The sequence below is a fragment of the Pogona vitticeps genome, chromosome 9 (genome assembly GCF_051106095.1).
Source record: "Pogona vitticeps strain Pit_001003342236 chromosome 9, PviZW2.1, whole genome shotgun sequence".
In the NCBI taxonomy this organism is placed as follows: Eukaryota; Metazoa; Chordata; class Lepidosauria; order Squamata; family Agamidae; genus Pogona; species Pogona vitticeps.
Genome location: NC_135791.1, coordinates 21,540,117 through 21,563,598, shown reverse-complemented (window position 1 = coordinate 21,563,598; position 23,482 = coordinate 21,540,117). Strand labels below are relative to the sequence as shown.

Sequence of the window (23,482 nt, the reverse complement as noted above, 5' to 3'; positions counted from 1 at the left end):
AGGGCCAATTCTTCCCTTTGCAACGCTGTGACTTTCTCTTCTTGAAAAATCATCCTCCTTGTGTTGCAATGAGACTTCTTACAAAGCCAAGATGTTTGTAGAGTCTTTGGCATCAATCTACTGAGATCTAGAGCTTTCTCTGCTACGGAACCATTGATGCTGTGAGTTCTGTCCCTCTGGGAATCCCCAGCGCTTGTTCCTTCAAGAATTTCAGAAAGGAAAGCAAAGGTTTTTTTCTCCTCTTTCCAAAAAAAAATATCTCATCGGGGTTTTGACAACTGGCTGCATCAAATGCTTCTCAAGAGAACTCGTGCTTGGAGAAGCCACCCATTCAGCTTCTCTTAGACAGGTGTGACTGATTTGTGCTTTTCTTGAGGCTTTTTCTGTCCAATAATGTCGTTGTGCAGGTTCTTAAGACTGCTTTTTGTCCTATTTATGATGCTTACTCTGCTGCAAACTTGCTTGAGGAGCGACATCTGACAAAGTGAGGAGAAAATAAGTACCTTGTAAAAACTGAGCTATCACCACAGATCAAATAATGCCCTATAGAAGATTTTCCTTTTGTTTTCTTCAATGAAAGGCCGCATGCTTTTGGCATGCAGACATTGTACAGAGGAACCTCAAAAGCCATGTAGTAGCTCTCAGAAATTGTCTCCTGCCCGATGCTGTGGATTTTTTCTTCTTCTTCTCATCTTCCCCCTTGCTCCTATTCAAGCAATTCATTTTCCAGAAGCTCTGATCTAATTCAATCTGTTGTCAATGTAGGCAACCTGCATTTGGCATTCTTGATAAGTTGCGTCATCTCTACTAAAATATATATATGAATCCCCAAGTTACTCAATTATTCAACATTTATTTTCAGCATTTATGCCTCCCATCTCTCCATCACAGAATTAAAAGGCAGCTGTTTGTGGTTCTCAAATAATGTCCCACTGAGGTAGAGCAACCATCGCTTACCTGGTACCAAGAAGGGGAGGCACATCTGTTTTTAAAAAAGGTCAAAAGGGGAAACAAGTTTGCATAAAAATGAATATGCTGATATATGGCATAGATGCAAATGCAGAAAGCAATATAATCATCCATACTACTGTAAGAGCAAATGACCTATCGGCCTGTTCAGTCCTTTAAGCCCATGGGGTTAATCGTGTAGGTGCAACCCTATTACTCTGTTTTTAAGCCAGATGTGGGCAGCTGTTCAAACAAAGGATGTGGAGCAAAAGGGGACAGGATCCTGACAGTTGCTGTAAATAGAGAACAGGCTTCTGTAAAACAGGACACATGACTGCCCTTTCCCCAATGGGCAGCATGCTCTTACATCATGAGATCCATCTGCTCAGATGGGAGATGTTGGTTTTCCAGATTTTATTTGTGACTTTAACGCCCAGAACTTCCAGCCGGCACCGTCATAGTCCAAAGAATCCGGGAATTCCAGAGATGTCCTCCTTTTGCCTTCGTCTTTTGAGTTTACAAGCTCTAACTATGATGAGAAATATTGTATTTCATTAATTTTTGCCAACTTTTGTTACTTTAAAAATGTGGTTTGGTAGTTCTTTTTTCCCCCCTAGTACTTTTTTATGTTTGTTTACTTTCTTTTAAAATATTCTAATAACTTATTGTTTTAACTTTTAATATATATCTTTAATGATGTAAGCTGTCTAGGATCCTTTTTAAGGCAAATAGAGGGTAAAAATATCATGTGTGTGTGTGTTTGTGTGTGTAATTTTAATATATATATATATTAAAAATGCAGTATTTATAGGTACATTTCCATGCACGTGTATATGCAAATCTTTACATTTTTTAGCTTTTGAAAGTGTATTTCCCCCTCTTCTCTTCTCTTCTCTTCTCTTCTCTTCTCTTCTCTTCTCTTCTCTTCTGTTAGGTATCTGGCAGGGTTGGGAGTTCGATTCCCCACTGTGCCTCCTTCACAGGAGCTGGACTTGATGATCTAAGATTATTCCTATTCTTATTATTTTATTTTATTTTCTGTTCTTTTCTAGCTGTGACTCCCAGATTACTGTTTGTTTTTAATCCATGCCAAGTCTCAGCTTCTTTCTATCTGTTTTTGTATCTGTTTCCTCTCTCTGGAAAAACAGGATCCAATGAGGCAGGCAGCCCTAATTTTTTTTTTCTGGGTGAGGTACTGAGTGAGCAAGCTGATGGATGAAGAGATGTGGGATGACACACCTTTCTTACAGGAGAAAAGGTGCTGGCGAGGATGGTTGCGTAAAAGCTACACCAGAGATTCATTCCTGGAGGTGGAGAGATTTGCTTTAGATCTGTCCCATGCAAGCTTACATATGCACGCCATCTGCTCCTCTCCCTGATTGCTGACCGAGCACTGAAATGAGCCATAACGAACCCGAGGAACAGGCAGAACAAATGGGTTAGGGCAGATTTGCAGCTGTTGTTATGTGCCATCAGATCACTTCCAACTTACGGCAATCCTGACAACATTTTCAAGGTACCTAACATGTTCCAGGTGTGGTTTCAGGTGTACAGTTCCTCGTGAGTTTCAGTGGTTGAGCAGGGTGTGAACCCAGGTCTCCTGAATAGTGGGGAGCCAGTGTGACGTAGTATATAGAATGTCAGACTAAGACTCAGGAGTCCTGAGTTCAAATTTCTGCTCAGAATGGAAATTCGTGTGTGTGTGTGTGTGTGAGAGTGAGTGAGTGCCACTGATAAAACCACTCTTCATATATCTCACATTGAAAACTCTATTAAGGTCGCCATAGACTGGACGCCTCTTGATGGCCATCACATAACAGCTCCTGAGTAGAGATGGCACAAACGGATGGTTTGTGCTGGTTCGTTCTTTGGCTGAACGGGCGTTCGGTGCTTCTCCTCTGGCAAGTGCCCACTCAGAAGCAGTGCTCCCTGCCTCGCCTCCTCCAGGTGCTAACTCTGAATGGGCGTCCGCTGGAAGAGATGGAACTAGGAAGCACCAAATGCCTGTTCAGCCGAAGAGCTAACCATCTCTACTCCAGAGTCCTAATACATCGTTCTGTCCACTAGAGTAGACTGGCTGAAATTAATAGGACTTGTTAGGTAAAGGTAAACAATTGACAATTGTTGTCCAGTCGTGTTCGACTCTAGGGGGCAGTGCTCATCCCCGTCTTCAAGCCGTAGAGCCAGCGTCTTGTCTGTAGACAGTTTCCGTGGTCACGTGGCCAGTGCGACTAGACACGGAACATGGTTACCTTCCCACCGAGGTGGTACCTTTTTATCTACTCACATTTTACATGCTTTCGAGTGGCTGGGTTGACAAGGAGCTGGGACAAGCAACGGGAGCTCACTCCATCGCATGGATTCAAACTTACAACGGCTGGTCTTCCAACCTTGCAGCACAGAGGCTTCTGTGGTTTAACCCGCAGCGCCACCGCGTCCCATTAGGACTTGTTAGTCTTGGGGAAATGAACACTCATTGTTTTCAGGGGTCTGCTCCATGGGTACAAGGGAGATTTTTTTCTTTTCCCAGGGCAATCTGTAGCTTGTGGATTTAATCAAAAAGCTGGATGTTTGTTCTGTGCTGGCAAATCAGAGCGGTCTTATAGCAACTCTAATAGGGCTTTCAAAGTAGGTGTTATATTTAAGGAGTGATTTCCCCAGTTCCACTCTTCCAGTGAGTTTCCGTGACCAAGTGGGGATTTGAACCCTGGTCTTGAGAGTCCTAGTCCGTCACTCTATCCATAATGCCACACTGAGAATTCCAGCAAAAAAAGAGCTTCTTCCATGTAAAACACACACAAACACACAGGGAATCCTGATTTGGATTAATGTGTGAACTTGAGTGATGGTTCTGTCGCAGATGAAGAACAGGTTGTAAATTTGTTGCCCTGCTCACACATATACTGTGGCTAGAGTCCGGGGTCAGGAAACTTTATTGGCTCAAGATCCGAGTTCCAGTTTGGAAAGGGTTGGGCAGCGGGCACGTTTCAGCAGTGGGCAATGCGAACAACATGGCCCAAAGAAGCCAAAGCAAAGCAGGCAGCTGTAATTTCGTCCTTCCCCACCAAGCCCACAGATCTCAGCTTAGCGCTATGCATGCCTGCTCAGGAGGTAGCCCCAGGTCACATTGTTCCGGCATGCAAAGCAGAGCTTAGTTGCCTGCAACAGCTTCCGGGCCTACAAAGCAGAGCTGTATTCCATATCAAAATGGAGACGGAATAAAACAGGCTTCAGCTGATCCTCGGCCAGTGTTCCTGAGTTCCTTTGCTGGCATTTTACCCAGTTGTGTGGAAAAGACTGACCTTGCTGTTATTTCTGTCAAATGCGAAAGCATCTCAAGTGGAGAGAAGCTGGGGAGAGATAATAAAGAAGATGTACTCGAGCTGCTGAAGTGACAGATCCTTGATTCTTATATCAGACATTTAAAGTGCTCTTCCTGTCATTGCTAGGTTAGCAGTTACATCAGACTTCCAGCAATCTGCATACTGAGCATTACTTTGCTGCTTCGTACCAGACCACTTTATTTACCCATCTATATCGCCTTATCTTATCCACAACAGCTTTGAGTCTCAATCCTTCCCTTTATCAGTCCAGCCCTCTGCTATTGCCCGGCTGGCAGTGCCCGCTTCGGCATCATTTGGCAGTTTGCTAGCTTTTGAGCAGTTTATTCCCCAGGCCAAAGTCAAAATGTCCTTTGCAAAGCTTATTTATTAAGCTAAGTTCTGCTGGTGTTTTTGACCCCACACATTGGCTTTTGACCTTAGCCTCATGGCACAAAGGTTAAACTGCAGTACTGCAGCCAAAACTCTGCTCGGGACCCGGATTCCATCCCAGGTAGCTGGCTTGAGGTTCACTCAGCCTTCCATCCTTCTTCTTTTTCTTTTAACCCATCAATAGAATGTGGGCTCAAATAATTTACAGCCGTGCCCCACTGGACGATTACCCCGTTTAACAACGAATCTGGTTAACATTGAGGTTTTTGCGATTGCAAAAGCAATTGCAAAACGATGTTTAGATTGGGTTTTTTTTTGCTTAACGCCGATCGGTTCCCTGTTTCGGGAACCGATTTTTCGCTTTATGACGATCAGCAAACAGCTGATCGTCGGGTTTCAAAATGGCCACTGGCTAAGAAAATGGCCCCCCGCTGTTTTCTAGGACAGATTCCTCGCTATACAGGCACCGAAAAAGGCCACCATATGGAGGATCTTCACTGGACAAGCAGGTATTCAGCCCATTGGAACACACTGAACGGTTTTCAATGAGTTTCAATGGGTTTTTTAATTTCGCTTGACGACATTTTCACTCTACAGTGATTTCGCTGGAATGAATTAATGTCGTCAAGCGAGGCATCACTGTATTTGAAACTGAGTATGGCTTAGTGGAACTAGGAAGCACCAAGTTCCCTATTTTTGGTCTATGCCAGGTGGGCAAGTGGGAGTACTTTAACTGACAACTCCCAAAAGCCTTAAGTGGCATGGCTTGCTAGGAGATTTTACAGGAGTGGCAGTTCAAAAATATATATACAGGATCCCATTTGCCCAGTTGTGGTCTACATCTCACCTGGGCATGATTCTACAGTGTGTCAGGCGGAGAAAAGACCTTCCCATCCTTTTGCCACTTGGTCCTTTCAAATAAGGATGCTTGAGATCATCCAGGTAGAAAAGCATCTGCTCCGTAACTCAACTGCTGTTATTTGCCTCTTGTAAACTCAAGGCTGTGACTTCTTTTATGGACTTAATCCATCTCATATTGGGTCTGCCTCTTTTCCTGCTATGATTGAGCTACCCTTGTTGTTGAGAGCTCCTTAACGTCTTCTGTGTTTCTTTACCTTACAATATAGTTGTGCCCTGCACTGATGAAAATGTCAAGAAGTCCATTGCTCATTTGGAAAAGCCCCATCTCTAACCAATAATATGTTGTCAACAGTTGGGAATCTACTTGGACAACTGCAATTTTTGAAATCATAGGGGATGAACTGTCCATAGACTGTATTCGCGAAGGCTTTCGCGGCCGGGATGTAATGTTTGTTGTGGGTTTTTCAGATTTTTTTGCCATGTTCTGAAGGTTGTTCTTCCTGAAGTTTTCGGAAAATGTTCTGTAGTTTCCAGAGGTTCCCGTGGACAGAGAATAGTTTTTAGAACAAGTGTAGTGTAGATATACCTTAGGGCAGTGAACCCCAACCTTGGGCCTCCAGATGTTTTATTTTTATTTATTTTTTATTGGAGTTTTATCCTGACCTTCTAGACAGGAGTCTGCTCAGGGCGGCTCACAATATATTGCACAACAGATTTAAAAGCAACAATTAAAATCTGCAATAATAATATAATTAAGATGGATCAAGATGTTCTTGGACTACAACTCCCAGAAGCCTTCACCACCACCTCTACTGGTTAGGATTTCGGGGAGTTGTAGTTCAATAACATCTGGAGGCCCAAGGTTGGGGACCAGTGCCTCAGGCAAATAAAGATAACTGAAAAATAACAACACTCTGTTGTCTTGAAGAAGCAACTGATTCCTCACCATCTAAGATTTAAAAGAAAAAAGGGACTGGTTTCCATGTTACCTCAGAGGCTTACCTGCCTTCCACAGGGCTCATGTGTTAACTGGCCTGGTAGCCATTTTTTTTCACCTCAGGTGATGAAAAAGGCAAAGGCCTTTATATTCAAGGGGTTTCTTGGTTTTTATTGTCCTGAAAAAAAATCAGATTCGGCCTGTTGAAATTCTTCAACTGATTCCACACTCCCACACCAGTCTGTGTGTGCCCAGGCGGAAGAAAACAACAACAGACAAGTCGCACTAACAAACTCAGGGAATCTGGTTTTTGCATGGATCATACTCAGTGGTGCGGCTTTTGTACACGGCTCATCCTTTCGTAGCTGCTGGTTCCAGTTTGCACCCGAAAACTGGAGGGACTTGTTGTGTGTTTGTCTAATTTGCACATCTGTTTTCATCTCTTTCTTCCCCCCCCCTTTCCCTGAAATGTTTGTGTGTTCAGAGGGTGTTTCTGCTCAGAAAACGAGGTGGAATTATTATTTTTTTGCCAGTTTATCTTGAAAAAACACACACACACCACGACTGCCAAAATTAGCGCAACGTGGTGCCTTGAATTCAGGAAATGAAATTCCAAAGGGCTTGACCTTAGTTTTTGATAATGAGTTGCCACTGACAGGACGGGTTGGTCTTCTAATTTAATGTGATGGAAGGATGATGGCATTGGGGAGACATGTTTCAAACGGTTATAGGTCTTCCTGTTTTCTCTGCTTATGTATCAAAATATTGGTGTTCCGGAGAGAACAAGGAAGTGGATAACTTTTTAAAAAAACAAACAACTCAGAATTTATAACAAAGATGAAAAATATAGCCAAAAAAAAGGTGCTTTATTTCCTTTGTGATTGGCATAGAAAAACAAGGTGTTTTTCGGGAAGGGTGGCCATGAATCCTGCTTTACAGGGGGTCATTCTCTATTTGAAAGTCTGATGGAGGGCAGTCCTCTTTTTAAAGAAACGGGCAGCCCCAGTTATATCAGAATACAACTCCCAGCTTCCTTGAGCTTGCGCTAGTTAAAGATGGGTGGTGCAGAAAAGGAGAGGCAGTGGGGTGTAGTAGTTACAGTTTTGGTTGGGCGCAACAGGGTTCAGAACACGGTTGGGACATAGAAGTTACACAGTAAACCGGTCATACTTCTTCAGCCTGGCCTACCTCACCGTGTTGTTGTGAACATAAAGTAGGGAGGATGAGAGCCGTGTGGGCTGCCTTTCGCTCAGTGTTGGGAACGCAGGATGTGGGTGTTGTACATAAAGATCTGTGTAACTAAAGAATGGTTTAAGATCTGAAAGAATATAAGAGAAAGCAACGGCTTTGAAGTAGCCTGTACTTACTATTAGCTCCAGGACAGGCAGGTCTTCTGAATCTCAGCCTCTTTCACTATGTTGAGATGTGCTGTATTTCTGTTCAATGACACTAATTAATTTTAAATATATATCTCTACCTTTAATTTGGTAGATGCAGATTGTATGCAAATTGTTATCCCCTTATTGGATGATGTAGTTCTTCAACGCCATCTTACTTATTAGTGTTTCAGAAAAACTAGGTTTTTTTTTAATACAAGTGAGTAATTTTGGTGGGTTATTTGTGCTGCAGAGTTTTGAATTTTGGTAAAATTCTTTCTCTTTTGCCACGCCACAGAAGTACAGAGATCCACAGAGGAGAATAGCTAGAGGTTCCCCAGACTCCACTCCTTTCTCATTCACTGACACTTAAAGACGCTGTAACTCACTCTGATACAGTGGTACCTCGCAAGATGATAACCCCGCTAAATGAGAAATCCACATAACGATGACTTTTTGCGAACGCTATAGCGATTCGCAAAAGAGTCATTCCAATGGGGGATTTTCGCTGGACGTCGATTAGGTCTGTGCTTCGCGAACCGTTTGTTCGCAAGACAACGATTTTTCCCGCTGATCGTCGGCTTCGCAAAATGGCTCCCCTGTGTTTTCCGGACCCATGCTTTGCAGGGCAGCCATTTTTACAGCTGATCGGCGCTCGCAAAATGGCTTCCCTGTGGGCAATCTTTGCTGGATGATGAGGTATTTCCCCCATTGGAACGCATCAAACCGGGTTTCAATGCATTCCATGCATGACGACGATTTCGCTAAATAGCAATTTCAATGGGACGGATTATCGTTGTCATGCGGGGCACCACTGTGTATGCAGTAGAAAGAATATATATATACTTACAGTTTCTTGAAATTACCGACTTTGTGTGTGTGTGTGTGTGTATACTTACAGTTGCTTGAAATTACAGACTTGTGTATGCTGCTTTACAGTATTTACTGCACACATACTTAGCAACCAACCAAACAGATCAACAGCAAACAAACTGCTGCCACCAACTGACTAAACAGAGGGAAAGAAACACTCACAGAAAGTCGGGGCTATAAGGAAGACTTGATTAGTGCTAGATAGACAGACAATCGCCCGAGTCCATAAAACTCCCTCCCAGGCACACAAACCACAGATGACATACGAGGTTGTAAACGAAGCTCCGGCAATTTGCAAGGCTATCCAGGCAGTCCTTTGCTTTGACTCCACAGAAAGACGTTCTTCTTAACGCTTTTATGCACTAACGACAGGGCCGTCCCTTCTTGATTTCTGAATTCAGGAGGCAGGGATGATGTGGCGTTGAGCCATGGTGCTCCAGAACGCAGACGGCATGGGGGTGCTGAGCCAGTCGGAGCTCTGCCCGTGCCCAGCTCCCTTGGAGAAGGATCACCTGGAAGAGGCATCAAAGGGTCATCGGAGCACAGAGCGGGACGGATGCCTTACCCAGACCAGCACCGAAGGCGACTCCCTTTCTTCCGGGAGAGGTTCCAGTCCAGGGGGGAACTCCAGCCGCTGTACAGAAGAGGATGAGGCCAGCAGCACGGAGAGTGCTCAGCATGGGGTAAGTCTTCTGAAGATCACACTCAACCCCCACCTCTAGCACCCTTTCCCAGATCACCCCAGAATTAGATGTCAAGGCAATTCCGAGGCTGTTGGTTTTCCTATTTATGGACATGTCAAGGCTATTTCCAGGTGGCATGACTTTCAACAGCTGTGGTTTTCGTGTGTTTTTTTTTTGGGGGGGGTTGCACATTTCATCCCCACTCCCACAAAAGCTGCCTTTGCTCTGAGTCAAATATTGGCTACTATCCTATTGGTGGAATTTCTGGCCTTAACAAGCCGTTGCATAAATTATGCACAAGGTTATAATTGTGCACGCCGTGTTGCATAAAAGATGACCCGGCCAGTTTGTTTACCTTGTGTTTCTGTTGTTCAGGGTTTTGCTCTCCCCTAACTCTCCTGTTGTGCACACATACGGTTGTGCTGCATGACTAGCCATCGAGTTTACCAAGTTACCTAAACAAGGATTCCTTCCTTTTTGTGCCTCTTACAAACCAGGATTGCAAACCAGAGTTTGTTCTTGGTTCTCCAATCTTGGCTTCTTCTGGAAACACTGAGCCAGGAGCTTCAGTTTAAATATACTATTTCTCTTGGGGCCAAACTGTATGTTACGGGTAGTACATGGTTAGAAGCTGGAACTCCGTTAGTGTTTCAGAGACGAGATTCGGGCAGATCTTCATGACTGAGCAAACAGACTTGGAAACAAAACCTGTGTTTGTATCAGCAGGCCAGTCGCACAAAACAAATAGAGCGAATTTGCAAACTGCAGGAGGTGTGACCGTGAGATGTTCAGGGCACTTAGGAAATGAAACTCCAGTGGTTGGGAAGACTGGAGGATTCTGAGAGCTGCGTAGGCCAAAAAAGTAACTTCTTTAAGCTCTGGCCTGAGGAAAGAAAATAGATCAGGTCAACCGTGACTGGTGGCCTAGAAAAATACAGGAAAAATACAAGAAAAAGGGGGAAAAAACACCCAAATCCTTCTTCTTGGTTCTATAGCACAGGGGTCCCCAGCCTTTTCCAAACCGTGGACCAGTTTAGCATGTGGGGGGGCATGCATGTGTGGGAATGGCACCCATCTGTGCATGCATGCGTGTGGGTCATCTGTGCATGCATGGGGGCATGTGTGCATCCGTGCGTTCTTGAGCAGGGTGTGTGTGCATCCATGCATGTATGTAAGGGAGTGTATGTGCATGCATGGGGGGCATGCGTGCAGGGGGAGATTTGTCTCCATGGCCCAGTCCTGCCAAGGCTACAGCCCGGTACCGGGCCGCAGACCGGGGGTTGGGGACCCTGGGTCTAGCAGACTTTCAAGTAAAGGAGTGTCCACCCTTTAAAAAAATGTGGCTACTCAAGGATGGTGGGAATTAGAACCCAAAGCATCAGGAAGGAGGGCACCAGTTTGCTCCCTCCTATCATATTGTTCACACGCCTGCCAGAACTGTAATACAGGATCCCTATGTAAGGGCAAAACCTTCTGCATCCTTACAGCTTCTCAGTATTTCACCTTCCTTTCTCAGCATGAGAGTCCGTGTGCAGGAAGGAACGGATGTCCTTCAAAGGCAGAAAATCAGCAGCAACCTCTCACGCTGAGCAAGATTTCGGTCCTTGAAAATCGGATCAAGGAGCTGCACCACCAGAAGAAGGAGCTGAATATAGAGGTACGCCGTGGCCTTCCCTGCCATCTCCCTGCGGTCGTAGCGAAGAAGGGGGCTGTCTGCTAGACAACAGTTGTCACCTGTAAAACCGGTATGGCGGAGGCACCACACCCCGGACAAGGTGGGGAAGGACTGAGGCAAGTCACAGGTGCGTCAGAGAACTGGATCGACTGGTTCTGCGGAACAGGGAACCTCAGGGTGCTCTCCACAAGATAGGGTGTGTTGTCTAGGTGTTGAACCCAAGGATTTGGGAAGACTCGACCCTTGAGTCCTTCTATTCCCCGTTTTCCATTTCCCGTGTTTGAACCTCTGCCCTCTAGTGGTGACTCAGAGGTGTGTCAACCCTATAAACATCTACGCTCCTGCTGGGACATTTTTGGAACTGTACCATTCTTTTAACATGGATCAAATCTCTGCTAGATGGACCTGGAAGGAGCTTTGCTGGAAGGAGAGCTGAAGGAAGAGAGGCAGGAAATGAAGCGGGAAGAGGAGCAGCTGCTGGAGCTGCAGAGGCGACTTGCGGAGACGGAGCGCAGGTGTCAGGCGGAGCGGGAAAAGGTAAGGTGCTGCCGTCTGCCACTCTTACGAGCATCTTCCCCAGGATTTCCCATTTTTTTCCAGACTCTGTGCCAGCTTCCTCCCGATGCATTTGTGGCTGCAATATTTTGATCAAGTTGAGATGAAAGTTGGGATCTGTGCAGTAGTGTTAGTTTACCTGGACTTAGATAAATAAATAAAGGAGAGGGACTTAATTAAAAAAAATCATCCAAGAATCCTCAATGACTCCCAAAGTAGAGACAGGCGCAAGATGAACCATGAAGCAAATAAATAAATGAATGAATGAATGAATAAATAAATGAATAAATGAATAAATGAATAAACAAACAAACAAACAAACCACTCCCATGAATTGAGTCATTTTGCAGTTTGTTTTAGGGTGGTTTGGGGGAAATGCATGCCAGGAATGATACAAAACACTAAACTAGAGATGGGCATGAATCTTGGTTTGGAGGTTCGTGCCTGTTCATATGTTCAGCACCATAGATGCCATGCGCTCCTTTTCCCCACCTCCCTGGCTGGATCCTCCACTCACCAGCTGGCGCATGCTCTTTTCTCTTTGACATTTCAGCCAGTCTCCAGCAGGAGCGCAGGCTTCCCTGCCCCGCCTCCTTGGCTGATCGCCCACTCAGACGAGGAGGCGGGGCAGGCAACCTCATGCTCCTGCCAGGGATTGGTTGAACAGCTGAAGAGGAGGAGAGAAGGGCACTCCAACTGGTGAGTGGGTCATTGACCGAGTGGGGGTGATGGTTGTAGAGGGAACACACAGCACCTGTGATGCCACACATATGAACCAGTACAAACTCCCAACCCAAAATTCGTGCCCATCTCTACATCAAACTATCATTGATGTTGGTGATTCATATCTTGGACGTCCCAAAGCCAATCTTTACCAAACTTGGACTGACACTTGGGTTGATTCTCCCCCCCCAACTCCTCCAAGTTTGGCAAAAATTGAATTTGAGGTGTCCAAATTATAGTCCCCCCAAAGCACTAAAGTGCTGAAGAACACTTTCCTGGGGAACCTGATTGGGGGTGGGTGGGTGGGGGGTGGAAGCTATAACTCAGACCTCTCGAATGCAATCTTCACAAAACCTGGATCGGGGCAAAATAGAGCTGAAGACCCTCTGTGCAAGTTTGGCATCTCTAAATCATTCAGGGGCCGTTCTACAGCGCCTTGAAGTCCTGAATCGCACAAACCCACAAAACTGTCCATTTTGTCGGAGAGTTTGTGAAAGTTTGTGATTCGTAGTTCGTGAATAGCAATGAACCATGGACCATTACGAACACTGTTTTCTCAGTATGTGCCCATCTCTACCCCAAAGCCCCCCCCCCAACTTTGCATCTGTCTCATTAATCTCCCTTTTTTTGTGTTGTGGCTGGTCTTATCTCATTTCCGCCCTTGGCAGCTGTGGCCCTTCCTATAAATTAAACATCCCTGTCGATTCAGCAAGTTATTTCAAATCAATGCATGGCCTCTAAGTTTCCTTATTGACCTCGTAGTAGTGTCATCCAACTGGATGGAGTGGTTGTTTCTCCTACACTGGAGGTGTTTTTCTCTTTTCCTGGTCCATTTGCATCCCCAATTTTGCTTCCCTTCTTAAACACCGCTCTCGGGACCTCCCAAGTCCCTCTGAGCTCTGCATTGCAGGTACCGTCATTTCACTAGGCAAGGGTGCCAAAAATTTTGGCCATGACTGCATTCCGTCTGTTCTTTTTCAACAACATCTTTTTCACTGGTGCAATAACAGATTGGAGCAACTGTAGGAAGGCGTGGGAGGTTTCTGAATAGAAGTTAATGCCTTCAGGAACCTCTGAGAAAGACCATGAGCGTTGGAGGGTGATTGCAGGATTAAAATTCCAGACGAACCATTCACATAAAGTGTCTTCAGAAGTGGACAACTGAATCTAGTGCCACCTAGTGGCAAACCCATAGGATGGCAGAATCCACACAATACCGTGGCCACATAGAAAGGAACCTTTGATACCAGTAAGCAGACATGTCATCAGGTATAACGGGCCATGTAAGCTCTGGCTGAATGTTCTTCTTTCACACAATCATTAAAGGTTCAGGAGCCCCGGACTACGTTTTGCATGACTGCTGTCTGTATCCTACCAGCTCAACTGCTCCTTCAAATTGCAGCGTAATATTGATTCTTACTAGGGGCAGCTCCCCAGGTTTATACGATTTTTTTTCCCACTCCTCGCAACATGGTTCCTGTTCAGCTTGAGAATTTAGGGATAGAACTGGGGACTTTGTGTATGGAAAGCCTTTGCTTTTCTCTTGGAGAGACACACTAAAAAAAAGAAGCAAGGATGCCTGTATACTATTAGTATTTGTCTTACTCTTGTTATTATTGTTCTGTGCTGTCATGTTTCCCCTGACTTATGGCGATCCCAATAGATAAGCCATCTCCAGAATGTCCTCAGCAGCCCTGCTCTGCACTTGTAAACCCCAGTTTGCAGCTTCCTTTAGGGAAGTTAATCCATCTTGTATTCGGACTTCCTCTTTTCCTGCTACCTTCCACCTTTTCCAGCATGATGGTCTTTTCCAGACAATCCTGCCTTCTCAGGATGTGCCCAAAAAAAAGGACAGCTTCAACCTTTTTTTGCCTCCAGAGATAGTTCAGACTTGATTTGATCTAGGATCCACTGGTTTGTCTTTCTGGCAGTCCGAGGTGTCTATAAAGCTCTCCTCCAGCAACACATTTGAAATGAATCAGTTTTTTTCCTGTCAGCTTATTTGTATAGATGAGGGAATGTCCATAATTTGGTCCCCATGTAAGCTGAACCTGCTGAAATCCCCTTTATTGTACAATTACTAGAGGTGTTTAGGAGCCCTGTGTTTTTTCTTATAGGTCCATCTTACCTTCTAGTGAAGCACAGTCTCCGTTTTGTAAAATCTGAAGCAAAGCTTAGAAATTACTTTTTAGGGGAATCAGTCAGTGGATATGTTGCCTCAAGCAGTGGTCCCTGACCTTTTCTGAGTCGTGGACTGGTTGGGGGGGCACTCCCCTACACTCATGGGGTGAGGTAGGGCATGCTCACAGAGAGGTGGAGCGCACGAGCGTGCATGCATGAAGGGGTGGAACAATAGTATGTGCATGCACAAAAAGGTGGGCCATGCTCATGGAGGGGTGGAGCATGCTTGCGTGCATGCACGAAGGGCGGGGTGTGCTCACAGAAGGATGGGGCATGTTCATGAGTGGGCGGGGCACCTGCGCGAGCAGGTGGCGGGCTCTGTGTGTGTCTGTGTGGGGTGAGTGGGTGGAGTGCGTGCAGGTGGGGTGGAGATCTGTCTCCACAGCCCGGTCATGCCATGGCTGGTAGTTTAGAAAAAGTATCTTTGTTTCAGAATGTGGATTGAGCTGACATAGGCACCCATGGTCAACAACCAGTACTGCTGAAGGAAGAATGTGAATAGGTGGTAGAAGCCTGACCGTGGAGGCCACCAGCAAGAAAGAGTTTCCTCCTAGTGGATAATGTCATTATATAGTTACGTCACTAGGTGGCAGTGATGACACTGGATTTAGTTGTCACTCTGACTGGAAAATTAATTGAGGGCCACCATTGGCAGCTCTCACTTTCAGGACAAGCTGGTGAAGTCCAAGCACCGATTCACCCAGTACATTTTTAGTCGCTGTAAGAGCCCTTCCTTTAGCATGGAAACATGGGCTAATGGCCTTCATGAAGCTCACGATAGCTCATTAAACCTAATTAGAAATAAGCCAACCGATGGCAGAAGGATGGAGCAATCGACGTCTCTCTCCTTCACCCATACGGATGCCTTGGTCAACCAGGAACGTTGTTGCCTCATTGCTGAGAACGAGGCCTCACACGTAGTGTTATCGCCACGCTGATCAAAGGAGTGTCCAATCCCAGAACACCTGACTATTTATTTATTGCCTGTGGAAAGGTAGCGACGCTATTCTTCTGGCAGGAGAAGGCGCGGCTGCAACAAGAACGTCGCAAGGTGGAGGAGCTGCAGCGTCAACATGCTGAAACACAGATACACCTCGACAACCAGCCGGAATCCATGCGGGAGCGCATGCAGAGCCAGCTACAGGAGGTGAGTCCAGAGCAAGGGGACCTGCCCAGAAAAAGGGATCCATCCTGGAGGTTGGGGAAAAGCATCTCTTTGGCCTCGCTTGCCCAAAAATTCACCTGCCAGCATGACTATGCTGGGCTGTGGAGGTTCTAGGAATGGTAGCACCCCCAAAATATATATTTGTAAAAAGCCTGATCTGTGCTCAAACCATAGACGGTGCTAAAAATCAAGAGATGGGAAATGTTCCATTTTTGTGTGCTACAATTCCCCGAAACAAACCCTAACCGACAGGACCATTCATAGGTTTTAGTTTTGACAAGCTGACATTTCCTACGGCTTTGGAACTCAGCCATTTTAGCCCGCAGGTTTGGGAGAAACAGTCGCGTGGTTTCCTTCAGGTGGAAAACTCCCTTTTTTAAAAATAGCAAATGAAGGACTGGGCAGATGGATTTTGGTCAAGTTTTTAGGATAATAGCGATCGGTCTGGAGAGGTGGGCGTGTGGAAGCCTCTAAATACATGGCATCTTTGGGGTGGCCACATGAAACAGAGAATGAAGCTTCTCTACTTTTACATAGTCATGTGGAAGTTGGAATTTCGGTGGACGACGTGCTTGTGACGAGCGACGTGTGCTAAAGTCAGCTCTACACAATAATTAAGAATTAATTAAAAGATACAGAACCCCTGCTCCCTTTTTAATGTGGGTGACTCTCTGCTTCTCCAAAGTTGCAAGAGATATTCAGTAGGAATGTTTGTACTTTACAACCTGCTTTAGACACAATCTAAACATCTGAGCCAAGAAGCTTAGACTTGGTTATCTTTTTAAGAGGGGAAATCTAATGGAAAGCTCTCGCCAGCAGGATTTGCTGTCTTAGAAGCCTAGAAGCCACTCGTTATAGGATAATGGAAAAACAAGTGAGGAAATTTGTCAGCCAGACCATCAGTCCGTTCCCAGTTCCACCTAGCAGCAACCCTGCAGAGTTGAGGGCAGGGTTGAGTTTTGCCCTTACCTGGTGATGGTTCTTCCAAATTCTCAAATTCCCCGGTGAATGGTTCTTCCAAGTTTAAACCAAGTCCAACCCTGCTTAGCTTCAAAAAATTAGACACGTCTCAGGTGGTACGGCGCTAGGTCAGTTCCATAGTCAACCCCGATGGTTTCTTCCCAGACATCTGAGATGCTAGAAGGAGCTTTGAGATGCTATGAAGATCTAGAGTTTCAGCAACTTGAGCGGGAGAGCCGACTGGAGGAGGAGAAGGAAGCGGCTTGCCGGGCGCTGGCGGAAGAAATCGCCCAGCTGCAGAACAGTATAAATCAGAGGAAGGTGAGCAGACTCTGCTTTTGTGCCTACTCCAGAGTTTGGAAAAGTAGCTTTTTCTGGGACTACAGTTCCCAGAATCCCCCCACCAACATGGATAGCTCAGTGGTTTAGGTCTCTGACTGTAGAGCCAGAGGTTGGGAGTTCAATTCCGCACTGTGCCTCCTTGATAGGATCTGGACTCGATGATCCACAGGGTTCTAAGATGATGATGATGATGATGATTCTAGGAGTTGTCATTGAAAAGGAAAAAGCCGCCTTTCCCGGCTCTGCTCCAGTGGTTTGATCGGCTGTTCTCCTGCCTGTTTCACAGGTATAGCAACTCGGGCATATTTTTAAAAGTCCGTCTGGTTGCTATTTCTGAATGCATGCCAGGGCTTGCTGCGCTCACGTTGCACAGGTTGGGTGGCTTTGGCTTTGCTCGTTGACCTGAAACTGGCAGGTTTGTTTTGCCGCGTGCTTGTCGGAGGAGGCTGTTTTGAACCCGCAACGGCAGACTTTGCATCCAGACCCGGACTCTGAAGCTCAGCCCCAAGAACTGTCTGCGGTCTTTGCCTCCAGAGGTGGTTCCCAACCTTTTTCGAGTCACGGCCCCCTTTTAATAATAGCCGAGTTATTATGATCACTTTTGCCTAAAAAAGAGGCATTTTTAATGGAGGTCAAGTCATCCCTTCTCAGAAAGCGGAGGCTTCTTTCTCCACCAAGGAGCCTGTTCCTCTTACATACACGGGCACGCTCACTTGAATATCGGGCTCTGAAAGGGCAAGGAAGAAATCATTTAACAAGGGATCCAGCACAAACGAGGTGATCTCTGACTCCCCAGAAAACCCTTTGGGGGAGTGTTTTCACAACCCCCTGGTTGGAAAACACTGCTTTGGAGGATGCCTTACAAACATTTTTTTTCTAGCTATGGTAGGTCAGTGCGCCCTGTGGTTGGCAGGGCAGAAGGCCCAGGAACCAATCATAGATCGTACTATGGGCAAGAAAAGAGGTGCAAACCCATGGCACACACAGTGAGTCTCTCCTCCTCCTCCCGCCACCTATATTGGCCAGAGTCAGGTTGGAATGGGATGGCTGACAGCCTGGGCCTCAGTTGCCCCCCATGGGCAAAATACGGTCATGTGTTATGAGTGTTTTCTTCAGGATGTTGACTCCCCCCCCCTTTCTAGACCTGGAAAGCACTGAAGTTTCCTAGTTTCTTTCTTTCTTTCTTTCTTTCTTTCTTTCTTTCTTTCTTTCTTTCTTTCTTTCTTTCTTTCTTTCTTTCTTTCTTTCTTTCTTTCTTTCTTTCTTTCTTTCTTTCTTTCTTTCTTTCTTTCTTTTTCTCTCTCTTTCTCTCTCTCTCTCTCTCTCTTTCTTTCTTTCTTTTTCTCTCTCTTTCTCTCTCTCTTTCTTTCTTTCTTTCTTTCTTTCTTTCTTTCTCTCTCTCTCTCTCTCTCTCTCTCTCTCTTTCTTTCTTTCTTTCTTTCTTTCTAGTTACATTTTGATCCCAGGTTTTGACTAGAATAAGCAATGGAGGGAGATAATTCTAAAGATCATTTTCCCTTTCAATAAAATAAGCATTGAATCAGAGTTAATTTCTTCTTTTGCCTTAAAAAAAAACTTTTTCAAAGCTGTAATATTAAGCTTTCGGGTAATAGACACATTGAGAAGGTAAATTGCCTTCAGAGCAGGTGACTCATGAGCTAAATATTTCAAAAAGGTGGTTGATCATCCTAGGGGCGTGTGCACTGTTGTTGTGTTTGTGTTTTAATTTCCATTTGATTGAGAGAGTCAAGAGGCGCTTCCAGGACAAGATGAATGCACTGAAGTTGTAAATCATCTATCTATCTATCTATCTATCTATCTATCTATCTATCTATCTATCTATCTATCTATCTATCTATCTATCTATCTATCTATCTATCTATCTATCTATCTATCTATCTATCTATCTATCTATCTATCTATCTATCTATCTGTCTGTCTGTCTGTCTATCTTTCTGCCTGCCTGCCTGCCTGCCTGCCTGCCTGCCTGCCTGCCTGCCTGCCTGCCTGCCAGCCTGCCAGCCTGTCTGTCTGTCTGTCTGTCTGTCTGTCTGTCTGTCTGTCTGTCTGTCTGTCTCCCACTGTTCTGGGAGATTTACAACAATAGTTATGTTTTTAAAAGTAATTTGTTACTGTCACTCATTACTGTATTTGGAAAATCATTCATTTCCCTTACTCATTCTAATGTTGGGAAGAAAAGCAACTCATCATGTTAAGACTATCCAAATTGCTTGGGTCTTTTTCAGTATACAGTGGGAAAAATTCCAATCAAAGGGATGCTAGAATAGCCTTCACATGCCCTCCAGAGTAACTCTATTCCCACTCATTATCTTACTTTTGAAATGTGACTTGGCTACAAAAGCAAAAATCCTAAACCACAATTCATTAGCAGAGCTGGGAAAAGTTTTTTTAAAAAAGACTACAACTCCCAGAATCCCCAACCCATCCTGATAAGGGTAGTATGGGAACGGTAGTCCAAGAAAGAAGCTGCTCTAAGCTCTGTTCGCTGCAGGTAACATCACTTGTTCCTTTTAAGCTTTGCCTGTGCAAAAGAGCGACGACTCTTTTATCTCGCCCTGAAATCTTGCGGTTCTCGTAACTAAGTTCTCTCCACATATCCAGAGGACAGTGCAGAGGCTGGAAGGGCAGGCTCGGCTGACTCAGGAGCAAATGGTGGATGAGGGCCAGCGCTTTGCACAGGAGAAAGGAGAGGCTGTCCGGAATCTCAACGCGGTAAGCAGAGCCCATTTTCCTGCCAACCACCAGCAGAGCACTGGAGATCCTGGCTCCCTAATTTTTCCGTTCTGCTTTCCCATGTTCTACAATTACCCTGGACCCCATGGCCACCTGTATCTCTACCTCCTTGGTTAACGTCCTGGCACTGGCTGCTGGTGATCTCTCTCTGCAGTCGTGCTGTCTCTGTGGAACTCTCTCCCACAGGACATACGGCAGATGGCCCTCTCTTTGCATCTTTAAAAGGCTCCTTAAAACAGAACTATTCAGAGAAGCCTTTTGGGAGAATCTTCCCAAATAGCCTGGACGCTGGAGGAAGGAGGAGAATAATAATGCAGCATTGTAGCATGTTCCAGAAATCGTTCCGCTGCCTGTTGTGGGTTGTGATTTATGCCTGGGATCACCTATTATCTGTATTACTGTATAATGTGTGTTTAATTTGTAGTACACTGCCCTGAATAGCAATTTGCTAGATGGACAGTATATAAATTGAGTGCAGGCATGCATGCATGCATCCATGAATGAATGAATGAATGAATGAATGAATGAATGAATGAATGAAAACAACAATGTAGGAAAGGATTTGTCTAACCAGAAAGGATGTTTTGCTGCTTGTCTGTAGGAAAAAAGTCGCTTCATGGATACGGGCCAGGAATATCCGGAGAGGAGTGGGGAGGGCCCCACAGAAGATAAACAAGGTGTTACTCAGGTAAACATTCTCTGATACTCCCTGCCTTCAACCCCTTTCCCAGTCTTTTTGCCAATCAGACCAAAGTTGCAACTAGACAGAGTAAAAGCTTGCATTTTGGACCACTTATGGCACGGTTCAGTGTGACCTGTTTTCACACATGGGAGATTGCAAATCAAAACAATCCTGCTCTGTCTAACCTGGAGGTTTTTGGTCCAGTGGCCGGGGTACTCTTTCTTTCTTTCTTTCTTTCTTTCTTTCTTTCTTTCTTTCTTTCTTTCTTTCTTTCTTTCTTTCTTTCTTTCTTTCTTTCTTTCTTTCTTTCTTTCTTTCTTCCTTCCTTCCTTCCTTCCTTCCTTCCTTCCTTCCTTCCTTCCTTCCTTCCTTCCTTCCTTCCTTCCTTCCTTCCTTCCTTCCTTCCTTCCTTCCTATTTGGAGCTGGGTGAGGGCAATTCCTCTACGGATAGAAGGGTCACTTTAAGGACCCCAGTGAACGAAACCTTTCCAGTGTGATCGGACACTGTCCTTTCTTGCTGTCTGATCGCTCCTCGAGTTCCTCATTAAGTGTGGGTGCTGACGGGCGATGTTGGGATGCGTGGTTCCAGCGGACATGTTAGTAGTTTTGCAGGAGTAGCAGAGAATGGATTAGTAAGTGGCAACTGGAAGATCTGGTGAGCAGTAATGTTGCATGAGTACTAAGGAGGCTCTGATTCAAATCCTCACCTGGCCACGAGGCTCACATAGGTGGCTCTCAAGTGTCACTGGTCACTAATTTTCAACTTAGCAACGTGTGAGGCTGAAATTAGGGACAGAAAGAAGAGAGTTGTATACATTGTTATGTGGATTGGCTGATCCTCAGATGGAAAGCCTGCTCTGACCTCTCTTAGACTCTAACGTCTATCTTGACCTTCATTTTGTTTTGTCAATTAAGACGATGGTAGATGGTTATAATGCTAATAGGGAAAAAACACAACCCAAACCCTTCCTCCTTTACATCCTTTCAGCTGTGCTGCCATGTTTATGTGCCTCTGTCTCCCTACAGCTCACTTTCACCCAAAAGATGGATCAGAAAGTTATTGTTTTGGGCTCCGACAAGTCCGACTCATCTTCCTGTGTCTTCTCCGTCCGCAGTTCTGTCAAGGTCCGTCTTGTCCTGTAGCTTTGTCTTGATTTTTCAGTGTCTCTTCCTCTTCCTTCTTTATGTGTGCAGATGTGATCTTACTCCAATCTGGTCTTCTTTAATATTCCAAAGGATTCTTACTTGTGAATAGTTCAAGGGACCACTAGGACATTTCTTCTGAGCTTTGTAAAGTCGTGCCCCGCTTAACGATTACCCCGTATAACAACGAATCTGCTTCACGACGCAATTGCGATCGCAAAACAATGTTTTAATGGGTTTTTTCGCTTTGCGACGATCAGTTCCCTGCTTCAGGAACCGATTCTTCGCATTACGACGATCAAAACAGCTGGTCGTCAGGTTTTCAAAATGGCCACCGGCTGCTCAAAATGGCTCCCCGCTGTTTTTAGGAGGCATCTTCGCTGGACGATTAGGTATTTCGCCCATTGGAACTCATTAACCCATTTTTAATGCGTTTCAATGGGTTTTTAAAATTTTGTTTGACAACGTTTTTGCTCTACAGCGATTTCGCTGGAACGAATTAACGTCATCAAGCGAGGCACCACTGTAGTTACAATGGAGGAGGGCCCTGTGTGACCAGTGATTGTATCTTCTCAGTCAGCTGCTTCTGTCATTTTATTTATAGTAGCATCCTCTCATTTACAGTTCTCTGGGAGTTTATATCTAACGTTGAGGGGCAATGGGGGAGGTACAGATAAGCCCTTGTTATGCAAGGTTGGTCCAAGATATTCCTCAAGCTAAGGCCCAGGACAAGATGGTGGCTTCTTCACCATTTCCTGGGCAGATGTTGATGACTTAGCCAGCTGAACCCTGGCGATGGGAGAGAAACCAACACACATCTCAAAGAAGCAGGCCAGGAGACAAGAGGAGAAGCCAGAAGACCTGGCTTCCGTCTTATAAAGCTATGTTTATTGGGAGAAGATTAGTAGGGGGAAATCAAGCGGCTGTGCAAGGATTATTGTTGGCTGCAATTGTTCTTCTCACCGAGGACCCTGATAAGATCCTCGGGGACCTCAAGGTCTCCCCAGAGGGAGGCCTGAGGCCACTGATGTAGCATTATAATCAGATACGGTGGTGTAAGATGCAACATACTTTACAAAAGTGTAACGTCGATGTGAGGCAGGGAGTTGTCTCTGCTCAATAGGGGAATGCACACTTAGCAAGTTGTGTTTCAGGATCAGGAAGCATCTACCTTAAAGGCACTGTGAAGAGGGTGGTAATAAACCACGACCATACACACACATAAAAAATTGTCGTGCAGCAGTTTCTCTGTTGATGCTTTCCTTCCATTGTGCAAGTGGGCACACAATCACCTGCCCCACTTGAGGAAGCTGAGGAGCATGACTGATCCAGGTAGGCTTCCTTGTGCAGTGGCCTCCTTGCATGGTGCGGGAGCAACAGGACCGTGGCCTTCGTGCGTATATGTCCTGTAATGGATGGATGTAATTCCCAGAATGTTTTGGAAACATGAACAAAGACTTTGCAAAGGACAGAGAGGAAGGGGTAGCATAGAAGAACTGGACCGCCTTCTCACCCTCTTGCTCTCTCTGTCCAGGGTTCGATCGGGCTACAGAGGACCGCCAGCCTCCCCCGTAGGCGTGGGGATCGCCTTCCGCCCAGGAGTGCCCAGCGCCCACTCTCAATGCATGGTACGGCTGAGTTGGGGTAGGAAAACGGACAAGAGTTAGGGAGAAAAGGGAGTAATGGCATGATGATGCCATCTGTAGAGACAAAGCAGATTTTGGTTGCATATGCCGCTGTTTTAGAAGTTGACATATTATTCTAGAGGGCAGGGTCTCCAGATGTTCTTGGACTCAAACTCCCAGAAGCCTTTACCACTAGCTATGCTGGCCAGGACCTTTGGGAGTCATAGTCTGAGAATATCCAGGGACCCAACGTTGGGAACCGTTGTTATAGATTATTGTTACAAC

The 23,482-nt window shown here is 45.4% G+C and overlaps 1 protein-coding gene across 3 annotated transcripts in view; it reads left to right on the top strand.

Annotated features, from left to right (window-relative positions):
- PHLDB3 (pleckstrin homology like domain family B member 3) overlaps positions 1–23,482 on the top strand; it is a 38,934-nt gene that overhangs the window by 5,413 nt on the left and 10,039 nt on the right. For 2 of the 3 annotated variants that reach the window (XM_020812808.3, XM_020812807.3), the window contains 9 exons: positions 9,110–9,391; positions 10,908–11,048; positions 11,466–11,603; positions 15,544–15,672; positions 16,816–16,971; positions 19,615–19,725; positions 20,348–20,434; positions 21,456–21,554; positions 23,107–23,200. In XM_020812808.3, coding sequence (XP_020668467.3) covers positions 9,137–9,391; positions 10,908–11,048; positions 11,466–11,603; positions 15,544–15,672; positions 16,816–16,971; positions 19,615–19,725; positions 20,348–20,434; positions 21,456–21,554; positions 23,107–23,200 — 1,210 coding nt within the window. In that variant the 5' untranslated portion in view covers positions 9,110–9,136. The remainder of the gene's footprint in view (positions 1–9,109; positions 9,392–10,907; positions 11,049–11,465; positions 11,604–15,543; positions 15,673–16,815; positions 16,972–19,614; positions 19,726–20,347; positions 20,435–21,455; positions 21,555–23,106; positions 23,201–23,482) is intronic. The other variant, XM_020812811.3, reaches the window with a different exon arrangement.